Below are 17,071 nucleotides of genomic sequence, written 5' to 3'. Positions count from 1 at the left end.
AAGATGAGGAACTGAGGCTCAGAGAGGGGAAGTAACTTGCCTACCCAAGATCAGGCAACACTTGGCAGACCCAGAAATGGAACCTAAATCCATGTAACACTTCCCATCGGGCAACACCTGCAATTTCTTTTTATTTATTTATTCATTTTTTAAAAATTTTTTTTCTTTATTGTTCAGATTATTACATTTGTTCCTCTTTTTCCCCCCCATAACTCCCCTCCTCCCAGTTCCCGCCCCACCCTCCACCCTCACTCCCCACCCACTGTCCTCATCCATAGGTGCACGATTTTTGTCCAGTCTCTTCCCGCATCTCCCACACCCCTTTCCCCCCCAAGAATAGTCAGTCCATTCCCTTTCTATGTCCGTGATTCTATTATGATCACCAGATTATTTATTCACTTGATTCTTAGATTCACTTGTTGACAGATGCATGTTTGTTGTTCATAATTTGTATCTTTACCTTTTTCTTCTTCTTCCTCTTCTTAAAGGATACCTTTCAGCATTTCATATAATACTGGTTTGGTGGTGATGAACTCCTTTAGCTTTTCCTTATCTGTGAAGCTCTTTATCTGACCTTTAGTTCTGAATGATAGCTTTGCTGGATAAAGTAATCTTCGTTGTAGGTTCTTGGTATTCATCACTTTGAATATTTCTTGTCATTTCCTTCTGGCCTGCAAAGTTTCTGTTGAGAAATCAGCTGACAGTCGTATGGGTATTCCCTTGTAGGTAACTGAGTTTCTTTCTCTTGCTGCTTTTAAGAGTCTCTCTTTGTCTTTTGCTCTTGGCATTTTAATTATGATGTGTCTTGGTGTGGTCCTCTTTGGATTCCTTTTGTTTGGGGTTCTCTGCGCTTCCTGGACCTGTAAGTCTATTTCTTTCACCAGGTGGGGGAAGTTTTCTGTCATTATTTCTTCAAATAGGTTTTCAATATCTTGCTCTCTCTCATCTTCTTGCACCCCTATAATTCTGATGTTGGTACGCTTGAAGCTGTCCCAGAGGCTCCTTACACTATCTTCATATTTTCGGATTCTTTTTTCATTTTGCTTTTCCGGTTGGGTGTTTTTTGCTTCTTCGTATTTCAAATCTTTGCCTTGATTCTTGCGCTCCTCTGCTCTGCTGTTGGGAGTCTGTATAATATTCGTTATTTCAGTCCGTGTATGCTTAATTTCTAGTTGGTTCTTTATCATAACATCGAGGGTCTCATTAGATTTCTTGAGGATCTCACTACATTTATCGGCGGCTTCTAGACAGTTCTTAAGAGACCTTAAAAGTGTGATTCTGAACTCAATATCCTCCACTGACAGTTTTGCCCTGTTTCTTTGTCTCCGCATTTTTTATGCTTTCTTGGTGCACCCCCTAGTGGTCTTTGTGCGCAGTCTTGTTGTAGTTAAGCCTTGATTGTTGTCGGCAATACTGGGGGTGATTTGACCTCCAGGCTAACTGGCTATGAGAGTCCGCTGTGTCTGCAGTGGGAGAGCTTCTGTGCTGGATCTCTAGGGCGGTGCTAATCTAGCATTTGCCTGAGGCTAACCGGCAAATGGCTCTGCGCAGGGCTTGGGCGGGGCGGGTCCCCGGGGATCTACAGGGCGGGCCGGAGCGAGCAGTTATGGCTGCTCTCTGTTCCGTCCCTAGGGGCTCTGCCTCACAGAGTCCCAACAACCTCTGCAAACCTCGGAGAGAAAGCTGCCTTGGAGTTCCCACCGAAGCCAGACAGTCCCGCTTTTCCTATTTGAGTCTGGGTCCCTAGAGACTCGCCTGGATCTGGAGCTCAGAGTCTGAAACTCCCTCCTGATTGAAAACAACAACCGCGCCCTCCGCCGCCAGCCCACTCCGCGTGCACTCCGCACCTTAGTATTTCACATCAGCACTGCGCCTCCTCTGAGTCTGGGTATGATATTCTCTTTCCTCCTAGTTGTAGAATTTCCACTCAGCCAGCCTTCCTGTGGTTCTGGATGATGTCCGTTCCGTCTTTTAGTTGTTTTTTGAAGTGGTTGTTCGAGGCAGCAATCTCCGGCGTTAACCTATGCCACCATCTTGGTTTCCCCCACCTGCAATTTCTTATCCCACAAACAGGGGGCTCCAAAATTTACTTCTCTCATCTAGAATCAGATCGATGAAGGACAGCAAAGGGCGTTCAGCCTCCCTAGGCTCACTGGCAAAGGCACTATTGAAGAACAAGGTGGGGACTCTTTCTGTCCAGCGGGGAGGCTGGGCAGACCGACCTGCCCAGTTTCAGGTGGAGAAGCTGGACTGGAGGAAGTGAATGCTGGGTGGGCCTTCCTCCTTTAGTGTCCTCCCAGGTAAGCCCACTCAAGTGACAGCAAGTGAGAAAGAGAGAGATGGGTTGGTTCTACTTTTCCAGTTCAATGAACTACCCTCTGGTTGACGCGCCTCTGTCACACAGGTAGTTAGTAATAAAACCAGAACCAGAGCCAAGGGCTTCACAGGGTATGCAAACGGCTAAGAGAAGAAATACCAGTCAGCTAGTAAAAATAATGGATGGCAGGAAGAAAAAAAAAATTAAAGAAGCAATAACAACAAAAACTACAATTAATATAGGATCTATTATTATCCTACTGAAAAAAAGGGTTGGGGTTCATAGAGCTAATTTCTTTTTATTTTTTTTTTTAAAATATGGAGCGCTTCACAAATTTGTGCATCACCCTTGCGCAGGGGCCATGCTAATCTTATCTGTATCGTTCCAATTTTAGTATATGTGCTGCCGAAGAGAGCACCATAGAGCCAATTTCTATTACTGAAGTCATGGGCCCCTATCTATTGGTGCAATGTGTGTCTAGTCCTATGTCATTTCATCTGTAAAATGAAAGCGTCAGAAGAGATGTTCCTTTGGTTCCATGTCACAATTCAGCAAGCAAGCCCTTGTTGAGCACAGTTCTGATTAAGGACTGTTCTATCCTAGTTCTGCCACTTCTAGCGATGTGACTTTTGACAAGTTACTTAACCCTAGTCAGTTTCCTCATCTGTAAAAATGGGTATAAGGTTTAGGATTGAATAAGGTAACACATGAAAGCACTTGGCAAGAGGCAGGTGCTCCATACATTCTAACTGTTTGTTATTATTAATAATAAGCCAAGGAAGTCTGCTGTGTCTCTTTATAGAAAACCAGGCTCTTAACAGTCCCAGACGATTAAGGAAATGACCACTCCAGCCCTTAAATGACCTCAGGTTATTCTTTCCTTTGTTCCACCGTGGAAACAAGTGGGGACTTTTAAAAGGCCCTTCCAACAGGCATCTCCATGGGCACACCCTCATGAGAATAAGCAGCCACTCCCCATGCCAATGTCACCAGGGGGCCGAGAATTCTGAAAGTGGGAAAAAATGGCCCCAGGCTCTCAGTTTAGCACCAATGCCTCCAGAGGACAGCCAGGGTTTGTGCGGAGGCCCCAGCAGCACACTGAGCACAGAGAGTGGGACAGTGCCAAAGAGAGGCAAGGGTCAGATGTGTGATTGAATTAGGTGCTGCATGGATACCCCACAAAGCTCAACATCACTCAAAGGCTGCATGTGTGAAGGATGACAATGGCACGCACTGCCCACGATGTCACCTTTACCATGACTAGCTACAGAAATCTGAAGAAATCTCCCCCCAAATCACATATGCAAAGACTCCATTACATAGTCGAGAGAGCACTTTGAGTAGCTGGGAACCCAGCACAAATGGCTGACTATATCTTAAGCAATATGCCCAAGGCCCATTGAAAACGGACAAAAATGGGTATTCAGGATCCTTCGTGATTTATTAAAAGTGGCATTGTCTGTGCCTTTGCATGGCACCAGCAGGGGTGGGATTGAGGGCACTCCTCCTGACGGTGGGGTCACCCCATGTGTCTCCTGTTCCCTTGGACTTTTCAACTCCCGTGGCCCACATTCACTCACTCACTCTTTCTCCTTTGAAGTTAATGAATACCGCCTCATCTATCACTGACATGTTGGGTTTCAAAAGGACTGGGAGTAAATTCACTCCTTTTATTTTATTTTTTTTTTTAACCAGTGAGAGGGCTCAGCTGGGAAGAGGGAAGGAGGGAAGGTGGAGGGCAGCAGCAGGACCGAGCTAATGGTGCTGCTTTCCTCAGCTCCATGCAGCCCCCAGTGCTCCTCTGGCATCCTCGCTCGCAGTGGGGGGACAGAGATGTGCCACGTGCTGTTCTCCAGTCCCTGTGTGTGCTCACCACAGCCTCTTGCACTGGTCTTTATATTGTTTCTAGTCCTACTCACTGTACTTTGGAAGGTATGTATGTTCCTAGTGCTTCCAGAAATGCTCACTTAACTGGAACAGAGGAGAAACCTATGGCAGAGGCAGAGGCACACCAGACTTCCATGGCCAGCTGCCTCATGGGTTCTTTAAGCAAATGACCCCAATGTACCTCAAGCCCACAGGGTTCCCACCTCATGCCTGCTCTTCCTCTCAGGGTGTGGGGAGACTCTCCTGGGTAACACCATAACCAGCCAGCTGCCCAGTCAGAGAAACCCGGGAGTATCCAAATGCCCCATCTCCACTTCCTGGATTCTGATTCCACCTCCTCAGTACCTCTCATCTGGGCTTTCCTGTCAGCTGTATGATCTCAAGGCAGGGCTGTCCTGGATTACTGCTACAGCTACCCAACTCGCTTCCTTGATGTTCACCTTGACCCCTTTCAATTCTTTCTCTCTAGAGCTTCCAGAGAAAACTTTCGAAAATGCAAGTCCATCCATCACTCCCATATGTAAAATCCGTCAATGGTAGCAAGTTGAATTAAAAACACTTATATTTCAGTGCAAAGCAAACAAGATCCATAGGTTGGCCCTGGTTACTTACATCTCTAATGACATTTCCCGGCCACCCCATAAGCCCTTCCTATGACACAGCCACGTCAATAGCCTGCACATTCCAGACATACCAAACCTCTGCACTGTCCTGCCTGGAACATCCTTGGAAAAGCCATTCCCAACCTGCTCTCAACTGCTCTCTTTTACTAAGATAGGAATCTCCTCTGGCTCCTCGGATCCAGCAAGGATCACAATCAGGACCAGGCATTTCTGGGAGATGGGGTGGCTAATCTGTTGTGCAATGACCGACACAAGCCGACAATCGATGTTTTCTGAGTGTTTTTGCTGCAGAGCCTATTCCCATGGATGAAAGATGGCAGGCCTCTACTTTGCTTGGCTGAGGTTGGTCCTTTCACAGATTTCTATCAAACGTTAGCTGCACGTCCTTCCCAGGCAAGCAATCCTTGGCCTCGCATCCACATCAGGCTCTCTTCCCACCTCATCATACTCCAGCTGTTCTGAGGAAAACCCGATTTCAATGGCAGTCATAACTAGCAAGCTGCCTTGTTGACTATAATTTTTAAAAGCCTCTCGGTTATAAGATTAAAGTGTGATTGAGTGAGTCACCGACATGGGTGTTTGCATGTAATCGGCAAAGCCCTGTGCTTGGCACCACTCACTGTCCTGATTTTGTGCAGCAGTCAGAGGAATTATCTAGAAAGTTTAGAGGGTTTTCTCTTATCATCAGCACCTTCTTTGGGAAGATATAATCTTCACTTTTATGCCAAGTCTTAAGCCAGGAAAGCCTCATATGTGTTTAAAAGCCACTCCTGGGGCAGCTTCTGACGCTGATACCTGCTCTTCAGATGGTTCCTGGGGGGCACCATGCCTGGAAAGGCTCCCAGGACAAACTCCATCCCAAACCTTCTCAGGTAGGTCTGTCTGTTACTGGAATTGTTTTCCAAAAGGAAGTTCTGGGCCCAAGAAAATAGTGTTTGAAAAGGAAGGGGAACCTAAATATAAATCCTAAAACTATAAAACTTCTGGAAAAAAACAGAGTAGAAAATCTTTGTGACCTTGGGTTAGTCTAAGCTTTCTTAAGCAAAAGCACAATAAAAAAAATTTTTTTATAAACTAAACTTCATCGAATTTTAAAATTTTACTCTTCAAAAGAGGATAAAAAGACAAGCCAGAGAGAGAGAGAGAATGAAGAACCAAGACAAAGACGAAAAGAAAATATTTGCAAATCACGTATCTGAGAGGATTTGTAACCAAAATATAAAAAGAACTTTCAAAACTTACTAATGAGAAATGAAACAATCCAATTAAAAAATGGGCAAAGATCTGACAGACACTTCATCAAAAAAGATATACAGACCGCAAATATGCACATGAAAAGATCAACATTTTTAGCCACCAGGGAAATGCAAATGAAAACCACAATGAAATAACACTACACCTGTTAGTATGGCTCAAAAACAAAACAAACAAACAAACAAACAAACAAACAAGAAACTGACAATACCAAGTGTTGGTGAGTATATAAAGAAACCAGAACTCTCACATTGCTGGTGAGTGGTAGAGCCACTTTGGAAAACAGTTTGACAGTCTTTCATAAAGTTAAAGATACACTTAGCATATGACCCAGCAATTTCCCCTCTAGGTATTTACCCAAGTGAAACGAAAACTTAATGGTTACACAAAAGCTTGTAGGCAAATGTTTATAGCATCATTATTTATAATCACCGAAAACTGGAAACAACCCAAGTATCCTTCAGCTGGTAAATGGATAAACAAATTGGTACATCTGTACCATGGAATATTACTGTGCAGTAAAAGGGAGCAAACACATACACACAACCACAAGGATGAACCTCTGAGGCGTGATGCTAAGTGAAAGAAGTTAGATTCCAAAGGCTGCCAACTGAACGAGTCCACTTGTGCATCATTCTGCAAAAGGCACCACACAGGCATAGAAACCAGACTAGCAGTCACCAGGGGCTGAAGCTAGAGAGGGGCTGACTACTAAGGAGCATGCAAGAATTTTCTGGTACAATTATATTTTTATTGTGGCATGTGTAACCTGCAGACCAGTACACTAAAAAGAGTGAATTTTACTGTGTATAAACTATACCTTACTAGGAAAAAAATGTAATTCTGGCTAAAAATGCGGCCAGTGGGGCTAATATTTAAGATGTAGAAGATGATGGTGTATAAAATCTGCCTTTTCATAGGGGACTGAAGAGTTGATTGAGCCCACAAACAAATGCAAGTCAAAACACTAATAAAACACTATTTCCAACCTATCATACTAACAAAGAATAAAAAACCCCACAAACTCTCAATTCGGTGAGAGGCAGTGACAATGTACTATTGTTCCCTGCTGGGGAAAGCCTAAAACAATCCAGCCTTTCTGGAAAATTATCTAACAGTTTGTACCAAAAGCTCTTTAGGATACACAGAAAAATGTTATTGCTAGGTGATGGGTGACTGAGCAATGGCTCTTCTGGCTTACTTATTAATTTCTAAGTTCTTATAAAGTAAACATGTATTAATTTTATGATGAAATAATGGAAGTTAATAAAAAAGAGAAACATATTACAGAAAAAAATCAATTCCCTTCAATCCAATAATTCTTAGAATGTACTCCTAAGGAGATAATCCAATTTTATGCATAAGAATATTAATTGCCATCTACACTAATAAAAGAGAAACATGGTAATTGGCGTACAACCGTTACCCTTTTCATTGGCTAGTCAGCGAGATATGCAAATTAACTGTCAGCCAAGATGGTGGCTGGCAGCCAGGCAGCTTGAAACTAACATGAGGCTTGCTTGCCTCAGTGACGGAGGAAACCAACGTTCCCCGCCTGCGGCTGCAGGCCTCTGAGCAGGCACTTTAAGAAACTCTGTAACAAATACCACCGGGCTTCAGCCAGCAGGATGGCAACATTGTAAGCAAAGGCCAGAAACCTAAGAGCTGGAGCCAAGCCTCAAAGCTAAAGCTGGCCCAGAATAAAAAAAGAAAAAAGAAAAAAAGGAGCAGTTGGGAGCTTCAGTCACCCCCAGCCTGAAAACAGCCCTCAGCCCCTCACCCAGACTGGCCAGGCACCCCAGTGGGGACCCGCACCCTGAAGGGTGTGTGACCAGCTGCAAACAGCCATCATCCCCTCACCCAGGCTGGCCAGGCACCCCAGTGGGGACCCCTACCCTGAAGGATGTGTGACCAGCTGCAAACAGCCATCATCCCCTCACCCAGGCTGGCCAGGCACCCCAGTGAGGACCCCCACCCTGACCCAGGACACCCTTCAGGGCAAACCAGCTGGCCCCCACCCATGCACCAGGCCTCTACCCTATATAGTAAAAGGGTAATATGCCTCCCAGCACTGGGATCAGCGTGACAGGGGGCAGCGCCCAAACCCCCTGATCGCCCTGTGGCTCTGTGTGTGACAGGGGGTGGGGCCACAACCTCCCTATCCACCCTGCTCTGTTCATGACAGGGGAAGGCGCCCCAACCCCCTGATCAGCCCTGCTCTGTGCCTGATAGGGGAGAGCTCCCCAACCCCCCCTCCCCCACGGGCCCTGCTCTGTGTGTGACAGGGTAGAGCCATAACCTCCCCATCGGCCCTGCCCTGAGTGTGAGAGTGGCGGTGCCCCAACCCCCTGATCGGCCCTGCTCTGTGGGTGATAGAGGGCGGTGCCCCACCCCCTGATTGGCCCTGCTCTGTACGTGACAGGGTACAGAGCCCCAACCCCCCTGATGGGCCCTGCTCTGTGAGTGACAGGGGGCAGCGCCCCAACCCCCCTGATGGGCCCTGCTCTGTGAGTGACAGGGGGTGGCACCGCAACCTCCCCATCGACCCTGCCTTGAGTGTGACAGGGGATGGTGCCCCAACCCCCCAATCGGCCCTACCCTGATCATGACAGGGTGGCATCACAACCTCCCAATCTCCCTGCTCTGTGTATGACAGGGGGCGGCGCCCCAACTCCCCAATCAGCCCTGCTCTGAGCCCGACCAGGGGCTGTACCTAGGGATTGGGCCTGCCCTCTGCCACCCGGGAGCAGGCCTAAGCCAGCAGGTCGTTATCTCCCGAGGGGTCCCAGACTGCGAGAGGGCACAGGCTGGGCTGAGGGACCCCCCCCCTTCCCCCCGAGTGCACAAATTTTTGTGCACCGGGCCTCTAGTGTTATTTATAATATAAAAACTAAAATCGACCTATGACAACAATATTAGGGAAGAGTTATATAAAGCATAGCATATTTATACAAATGGAGTATTTTGCAGTTCCTCTTTGAGGAACTGGAAGCATGATGTGCAGAACTCCCTCTCCTTCCCTCCCTTGCTCACAAATCTTGTGTGGTATCCCCTGTGAATGAACCCAATGCCAACTCCTGATGCTCTATGGCACAGCCCAGTGTGAGCTCTGGCTGCCACGCACTCCCTGCATACGCCCAACAACCTGGCTTGCTCCCTATGGAGCAGGGGAGGACCCTTCCTTGCCCTTGCACCTGCATGTCAAATCTTCCCCCTCCATCTAGAGACCATCTGAAATATCACAAACAAGGATAATTTTTTCTTCTGGTGGCCACCACCCCTGTACTATAGCTCTTGCTGGGTTCTTCTCTCATAGAGGTGGCTCTTCTGTGAGGACAAAAACGGGGCCTTTCTCACCATCTGAACATTCAGCTAACTTCTGCAGGGTGCTATGTGTCAGGCACTGTCCTAAGTATTGTTATGGGTACAACTCATGACCTAACAACAAACCTATGACATAGGTGAGGTGAAATCTCAATGTTACCAAATGTTATCTCAGAACATGGTATCTCATTTCACTCATTATCATCTTAGGAAACTGAGGCATGGAATGGTTCAAGTTGCACAGCAAAGTGAAAAGGATCTGAACCCCGGTGGTCTGAGGCAGAGGCTGTGCTCCTGAGCTCTCCGCTCTGTAACTAGTCACTGACTTGAAGCTGGTGGCCACAGGAGAGTTGGCGCTGGGCCTGGGGCAGTCTGGAGCAGAAGCATGTGCCAAGGAGGAGTTCAGAGCTAGGCTTCTGGGCACACAGGACAGATCTCCACAGGGACCAAGAAGTCCTCAGCAACAAAGAGTCAGGAATCCAGGCCAGAAAGCTGGACAGCCAGGGAGGCGGAGGAAAGGGCGAAAGCTCAGGCAGCGCTCTGCTCCCCCTCCACTTGAATTCATAAGTGTGTTCTGCAGGCCAACCAGGAAGGCAGGCAAACCTGCGGGCTTGGCTGGCCGGAAGCTTGCAGGAAGGGCTAAGTCTCAGTACTTGGCTGGGGTAGAGGGCAGGAGAATGAAGGGGAGAACTCCTTATTATTTACAGAAGGAAACTGATTGTAGCAAATCAGTTTCAACCTGTTTGATGGCCAAGCCCAAGTTTTCAGAGCTCAGGAACAGCTCCCTGGTCAAGTGCTCTTCAAACCCAGTAGACCGCGAACCATTAGCAAATGTTCTTATTTAGGAGACTGCCAATTTAATGCTGACAAGCTGGTAAGAGACCTGCTGGGATTCCCTCCTGGGTGTTGCCCTTTGGGTCTGCACTCATTCCTTCCACAAGGCAGATTTCCTTGACCCTGGGAGGTCACAATTCAAGGGGTGCTTAAATAATTTCTAATTTATTTTCAGAATTTCTAGCATCTTTATACAGCAAATTGCTAATTTCTACTTTGTAGAAATTTTTAAATCAAAATGACCTTATTCCTAATCAAAATTTGAAGGTGGCTCCTTCCTACCATAGCTAGTGTCCTATAAACCACCAAAGCAGCCCCTTCCACACAGCCCAAACTCAGCATGTCCAGGCCTCGATGTGTCTGTTTCCTCCATGAGGCATTAAGCCACGCTGAGAATGGGACCGGGATCCAATTTTCTCTTTTGTCCCCAACACCTAGCATACTACTTTGTGCTAGTAGGAAGTCAAAAAACATGTGGGGGTCCTAAAAAGGTAGGCAAAAGGGATATTTGGAAGTTACAAAATAATTTTAAGGTGCTTCCAATCTCCTTAAAAAATGCCTGTCATATGTCATTTAAAATGGGAATGGTATAAGTGTTATAAAACAAAACAAACTTGTTGCAACACTACCATTCGTTAAAAATATGGACATTTCTCTCTGTTATTCTCACTGAGGATATTTTTCCATTGATTTTTAGCAAGAGTAGAAGGGAGGGGTAGAGACAGAGAAAGAGAAACATTGATGTGACAGAAATACATCTATTGTTTGGCTCCCGCATGCTCCCCAACCGGGGCTAGGGATTGAGCCTGCAACTGAGGTATGTGCCCTTGACCGGGATTGAACCTGAGACCCTTCAGTCCACAGGCCGATACTCTATCCACCGAGCCAAACTGGCTAGGGCTAAAAATGTGGAAATTTCTTGAGAAATAACAGGACCACATCTCCAAGCTCTAGACTGGAGATGGGCAGTGTGTCCTCAAGCACCCCCTGACCTCAGGTGACCTGGAGTGCTGGGAACAGCTTTTAGCATGCCTCTGGTGTGCCAGTGCATAAATTTATGGGTGAGAAAGAAGTGACAGAGAGGTATCTGCCTTTTACACAGCTGATGATCCAGAATGCAGGCGGGAGGAAGCAGGAAGAGAATAAAGCGCAAAACTACAAAATGAAGCGAACGCAAACCTACCAAGTGCTCCACCCAGCACCTGGGAAGAAGAGTGGGAGGCAGCCTCTGTGGAGGAAGGAGGTCTGTGGACCCGGGGGCAGCAAGTGGAGGCCAGGGCCACGTGAGGCAGGGAAGGACGGGAAGGACGAGGGAGGAAGGTATAGATGTGGCTGGGAAACAGGGAGTACCAAACACAGGGCACATCACAGAGGTGTTTGGATCTGATGGAATGAGTCAGTAGTTTTCAAAGGCTGGCTGGAGATCAACAAAAAGAGAAAAAGGTTTTCTGAAAAGCTCAATCAGTGTAAAAGACAACCCCGTATTATGAAATTCTATATTTCCTTCATTTTGGTGCTAAAATGTTTTCATTTGTAAAATCGTGGAGATAAGAGATGGTAACTGACTTTTTAGGAAAATGTCCTTGTTCAGCAAAATTAAAACCTAGCCACTGTATCTTGTCCCAGAATATTTATGGAAATCTTACTGGTCCATGAAAGTTGTTGCGGGAGACTGTAGTTTCTTGAGTGAAGGTGAAAGCACATATGGGGAATCTCTGGCATCAGGGTTTAGGACAGAGCAGGAGCAGAGCCCCAGTTCACTGAACCATAAAAGTAGAACTCAACTGGGCCTGCCCCAAGAAGCAGTCGTGGTGGAAATCTAAGGATCAGCTGCAAGGATGCCTTTCCCAGTGCAGGTTTTACTAACGTCAAAGGATTCCACATCTCTTACGTAGCTGTTTGGCTCACATTTGAGTGACGTGGGTGTGACATGGGGTAGGGAGGGGACATGCAGGGTGTCCCGTGAATAGAAAGGGAGAGTCCAAGTGCTTCCTAATCCTAAGTACAATTACCTGAAAGACAGGCCTGGAGGAGCCAAATCTACATCTTGAAGAGGGAATGGGGCACTTGCCGCTGCCCTGCTCGACCCCCAGAAGTGTCTTATACATCATCTTGTCAGTGTGAGAGCCCTCTGTGTCACTTCACTGCCCTCTGGAAATGCAGCAGTGAGTCATCCGGCACACTCTCAACTCCAACTGTGATGTGAGTTATCTTCTCAGACAGCCCCGCAACAACTAACACAGAACCTATCTTGTGGAAATCATTCCCATTAGAAGCAACACCAGGCTCTGATCAAATTCTAAGAGGAACTATTAGACCAGGGATCCCACTGGGGTAGACAAATAATTTTCATGTTGTCATGGGGGTGGGGATAGCAGCTCAGATGAGCTCACCCCAGAGGGAATCTTTTTGAGAGGCATGTGGGGGAATTTGGTGCCTCCCCCACCTTTCTGTGCTGGCAAGCCAGGTCTCTGACAAGCCTGAGCTTCTCCATTTCCAGGGAGGCACCTGGGGTCTCAATGCCTTCTTCCAGAGAGCGTCCTCTGCCAGGCTCGCTGAGGGGCACAGCTTGGTCTGAGGATATCGAGGTGAACACAGACTGCTCAGGACCCCTCAGAAGCACTGCCAGCCCCCTGGGGTGCTGAAGCTTCCTGGCTCCTCGCACCTGTCCAGGCAACTCCACCTTGAGAAAGTCCTCATTACACCTTGTTCTAAACCCTGTATGCCCTGGCAAGCAATCAAACACCCAACCCTTTTATTCAAACGGGGAGGAAGCCTCTCTGATTCATAATGTGCATTTAATTCTCTTACATAAACACACCTCTCTCCTCTAGCCATTGTACCTCTCTCAGGTCACATCCATCCACTTCTTTAAAAAGACCAATATATACAGAGATGTGTACAGACCTTGAAATGCCTGGTTAAAAATGAGCACTGTGTGGGAGCTGGAGATTACAAAGATGAAAAGACGCTGTTCGTACCCTGAAGGAACTCAGTCTAGAGGAGACAGGGAAGTAAATGGAAAATAACAAGGAAATGTGACAATGTGATCAAAAAGGGTGACAGCTGTAGCCCGGCTGCTGTGGCTCAATGGTTGAGTACTGATCCATGAACCAGGAGGTTCACTACCCAGTGAGGGGTGTGCAGGAGGCAGCCGATCGATGATTCTCTCTCATTATTGATGTTTCTATCTCTCTCTCCCTTTCCCTTTCCTCTCTTTAAAATCAGTAGAAAAACAATTTTTAAAGAGGGGTAACAGGTATAAATAAAGAGCTAGGGAGCCCCAAGTGGGAAGAAATGGATGGAGGGCGGCAATGCAAACCTCTCTGTAGCAGGATGTGGAGTACACAGAGTTCTTCTCAAATTCACTGTGAAATTTTAGGACAGAAAGTCTGTCTCCCACTGCCTAAGGCTCCTTCATAGAACTATGAGCAGAATTTGTAACACAATAGGAACTCAAGAAATATCTGTCTAGTGAGGGTTGGAGATCGTGTCTGAGTCTGTATTTTTAATAACTTCCAGAATAATACTACCCATAGCCCTTCTAATTTTTTAAAATTATGAGTAAATGACTCTGTGATGTGCCTAAAGGAAGAGTGAGTACATGAAGAGTTTAGGTTTATAATAACAAGCTGCTCAGCAGAGTTACTCTGAAATTTAATGATATATGTTAGTTTTTATGCATATGTTAACAAGCCACAAATAGTGATCAGCTCACACAGTAGCTGTAATTAGTGGTACTTACATACAACTAGGTCAAGTTTTCAAGTCTGTCTTGTTCATGCCGCGGGATGCATACATATGGCTTGTTTTCCCTGACTCCACATGAAATTAAAGTATGACAACTGAATCAAACTCTCTCTTCCCCTCATAGGAGAGATCTATGCCTCTGACTGGGAATCCTCCGTGGAGCCAGAGGCTGCAGTGTGTCCCCTCTCCAGCCGCTCCGCTCTCCTCCAGAGGCCATCCTCAAACACCTGGGGACTGAGGAGCTCAAAAGAGCACAGTCTTGGCTATAGAGTTATTTATAAATAAAATGGATAAATCTAAACAAAAATTTTGCTAATATGATTATTATGAAACTGGTAACTGGGAAAAATATGACAGGGTGATAAATATTCGTTAAGCCTCACTGATTCTAGATCTATCTCTACAGCTGAAGTAATGCACAGTCAACATTTAAACAGAAGTCCTGAATTTCTAGAAGTCTTCTTATACTGTTTATCACCACCTTGAAAAGAGTGGCACCATTTTTACAGTGGCATAGGTTACATGAGCAATTTTATCCTCCTCAGTCTTAAGTCAATTAGATTTCCTTATGGTTATTCATGTGCAGCCAACCCAAACAATGCCTGAGAGCTGTTACAGACAGGAAGTTAGGGCAACAAAATAGGCTAGTGAAATTACAAATGTTCTCTGAGGATCTAAAAATACAAGAGTTCTCAGCACCATTACAAATACAGTGGGTTTCTGTACTAATTCTAATGAGAGTGGGAAGAACTGTAGTTTGGGGCGGGAGATCTCTCTCCAGTCTCAATGTTAGCAAGAGCTAGCGAGATGCTTTCAATCACTTCTCCCAGACATTTAAAATATTAGGGCCCTTAGGAGTTTTATGCATGTTTTATTTATAATGGCTAATGGAAATATGAACACATAGGACAAAGATGAAGGAATAATGTAAGACCACAGTCACTGGGACATTTCAGACCTAGACATGTGGGGAGAGAGAGAGAGAGAGAGAGAGAGAGAGAGAGAGAGAGAGAGGAAGAGGAAGAGGAAGAGGAAGAGGAAGAGGAAGAGGAAGAGGAAGAGGAAGAGGAAGAGGAAGAGGAAGAGGAAGAGGAAGAGGAAGAGGAAGAGGAAGAGGAAGAGGAAGAGGAAGAGGAAGAGGAAGAGGAAGAGGAAGAGGAAGAGGAAGAGGAAGAGGAAGAGGAAGAGGAAGAGGAAGAGGAAGAGGAAGAGGAAGAGGAAGAGGAAGAGGAAGAGGAAGAGGAAGAAAAAAAGAAGGAGGGAGGGAGGGAGGGAGAGAGAGAGAGAGAGAGAGAGAGAGAGAGAGAGAGAGAAATGAACAGACACAAACACCCCCATGTAGGCAAAGAACGCTTGCCAGCATTTCTCCCCTCCTGCCCTTATTCACAGGTTACTGAAAGGGGCATAGACTGGTATGACATTTCTAGAAGGGTATGTGACAATATTTCAAGATTTTTAAATATGTCTGTATCTCTGACCCTATCATCACTGTTCCAGGAATGTCCAAAGGACATAACTAGAGATTAGGGTAAAGTTTCATAAGTCTAGTTGGTTAAGGCTCACCGATTTTCCTTCCTCCCTTAGATCTGTAAATTTCTCTCCCCTACAGTCTCTATGTCAGGCCCTCGTTGCTTCTCTCTTGGAATATAAGCATTCTTTATTTTGTTCTCCTTCAGTCTACTTTTCATACTATAGCCAGTGAACTTTCTAAAACACAATTCTGATCATGTCACCTCCATATTTAAAATAATTCCATGGCTCCCCTAGATGGTTCCCTCAGATTTCAAGGCTCAGGCTCTGCCTTCTTCCCTAGCTGTTTTCTCTCTTCGCTATATACCTCATGATCTGGAGCAATTGGCCATTGCCCGAATGTGCCACCTGTTGCTCCTCCCATGCCTGTACCAGTAGTTTATTCAAATGCACTCCCCAGCCGCCCAGTGCCTTCAGAGCCTGGTGAGTCTCTCAAGTCTTTTTAAAGCCCTCATGGGCACACTGCCCTGCTGGGAAACCTCCCGATGTCTGAAACCGGGCCGGTCCCCTCTGGTACGGTCTCACTGCACTCTGTGAGAGCTCTGTTGTGGCACTTTTCATTTTCTGGGTGGTCTGCTGGCTCCTCCACTATACCAAGTCTTATTCCTCCATCCTTCATTTCCAGCACCCAAAGAATGCCTTCTGAAGACATGTTGCATGAAGGACTCCGTGACTAAGAGAACAGAGATTGATTCTACAAACATATCCAAGCACCTGATTAACAGCTTATTCTTGTGCAAAAATGATGACATAAATAATAAGACCAAAGGAGAGCCAAATAGAATGATTAGGCCCATCCTTCTATCTTGTACCAAATACCATACTGTATAAAATTAAACACCAGAGAGCTAAAATGCTCATTTCTTGAAAATAACTGTATTGGAGAGAAGGAATAGAAATATTAACTATAATTTGTAAATGCATGACTCAACAAAACTTACTGCTACATATTAGCAACAGAGGTGGGGGGAGAATGCCATACCATGGCATCAGAGCCACGTTTTGCCATGAGCAATCCCTGACCTCAGTGTACCCAACAAGATGGTAGAGCCAGCATCTCTGCAAGTGGGCCCAGGGACATGGGCTGGTGGGAGGAGACTGACTGTGAAGAGGCTGCAGAGCTTACAGAGTTGGGAAATTAAAACTACTGCTCTTTTTGCTTCAGGCTAATTAAAGCTACTCGACTGTAAATAGGGTAAGGGAACTGGTGCTAAACTGATTTATTCCTCTACTTCCGGCCACCAATTGGACCTGCTAAGCATGGTAGTAATCAAATGAATACTTTACTTAATTGCATGAAACCATCCTGAGAGCTAACTTAGCACAACTGTTCCCATTACCCAGTCCAATTCTCAGTGCAGCAATGATGAGCTGCTAAGAGCTGACTGGGTCTGCAAACCATAGACCACAGGCCAACTCCAGCCTTCCACCTGCTTCTGTATGGCCCTTGAGCTAAGAATGTTTTTTACATTTTTTAATAAATGAAAGATAATTAAAGGAAGAATACTATTTTGTGATATGAAAATTATATGAACTCTGAATTTCAGTGTCC

The 17,071-nt window shown here is 45.9% G+C and overlaps 1 protein-coding gene and 1 non-coding gene across 14 annotated transcripts in view; both read right to left on the bottom strand.

Annotated features, from left to right (window-relative positions):
* The window catches only part of DIS3L2 (DIS3 like 3'-5' exoribonuclease 2), a 358,040-nt gene that overhangs the window by 57,376 nt on the left and 283,593 nt on the right, over positions 1–17,071 (bottom strand). The window contains exon 16 of one of the 13 annotated variants that reach the window (XM_036319259.1): positions 2,012–2,483. The exons of the other annotated variants lie outside the window; for them this stretch is intronic. Coding sequence (XP_036175152.1) covers positions 2,442–2,483 — 42 coding nt within the window. The 3' untranslated portion in view covers positions 2,012–2,441. Of the gene's footprint in view, positions 1–2,011; positions 2,484–17,071 lie in introns of those variants that run through there. 13 annotated transcript variants of the gene reach the window in all.
* Positions 2,629–2,735, bottom strand: LOC118662278. The gene has a single exon (XR_004969670.1). It is a non-coding gene; the product is annotated as a U6 spliceosomal RNA (small nuclear RNA).

Source organism: Myotis myotis, unplaced genomic scaffold (genome assembly GCF_014108235.1).
Source record: "Myotis myotis isolate mMyoMyo1 unplaced genomic scaffold, mMyoMyo1.p scaffold_m19_p_8, whole genome shotgun sequence".
Lineage (NCBI taxonomy): Eukaryota > Metazoa > Chordata > Mammalia > Chiroptera > Vespertilionidae > Myotis > Myotis myotis.
This window is presented reverse-complemented; position numbering and strand designations above follow the sequence as displayed.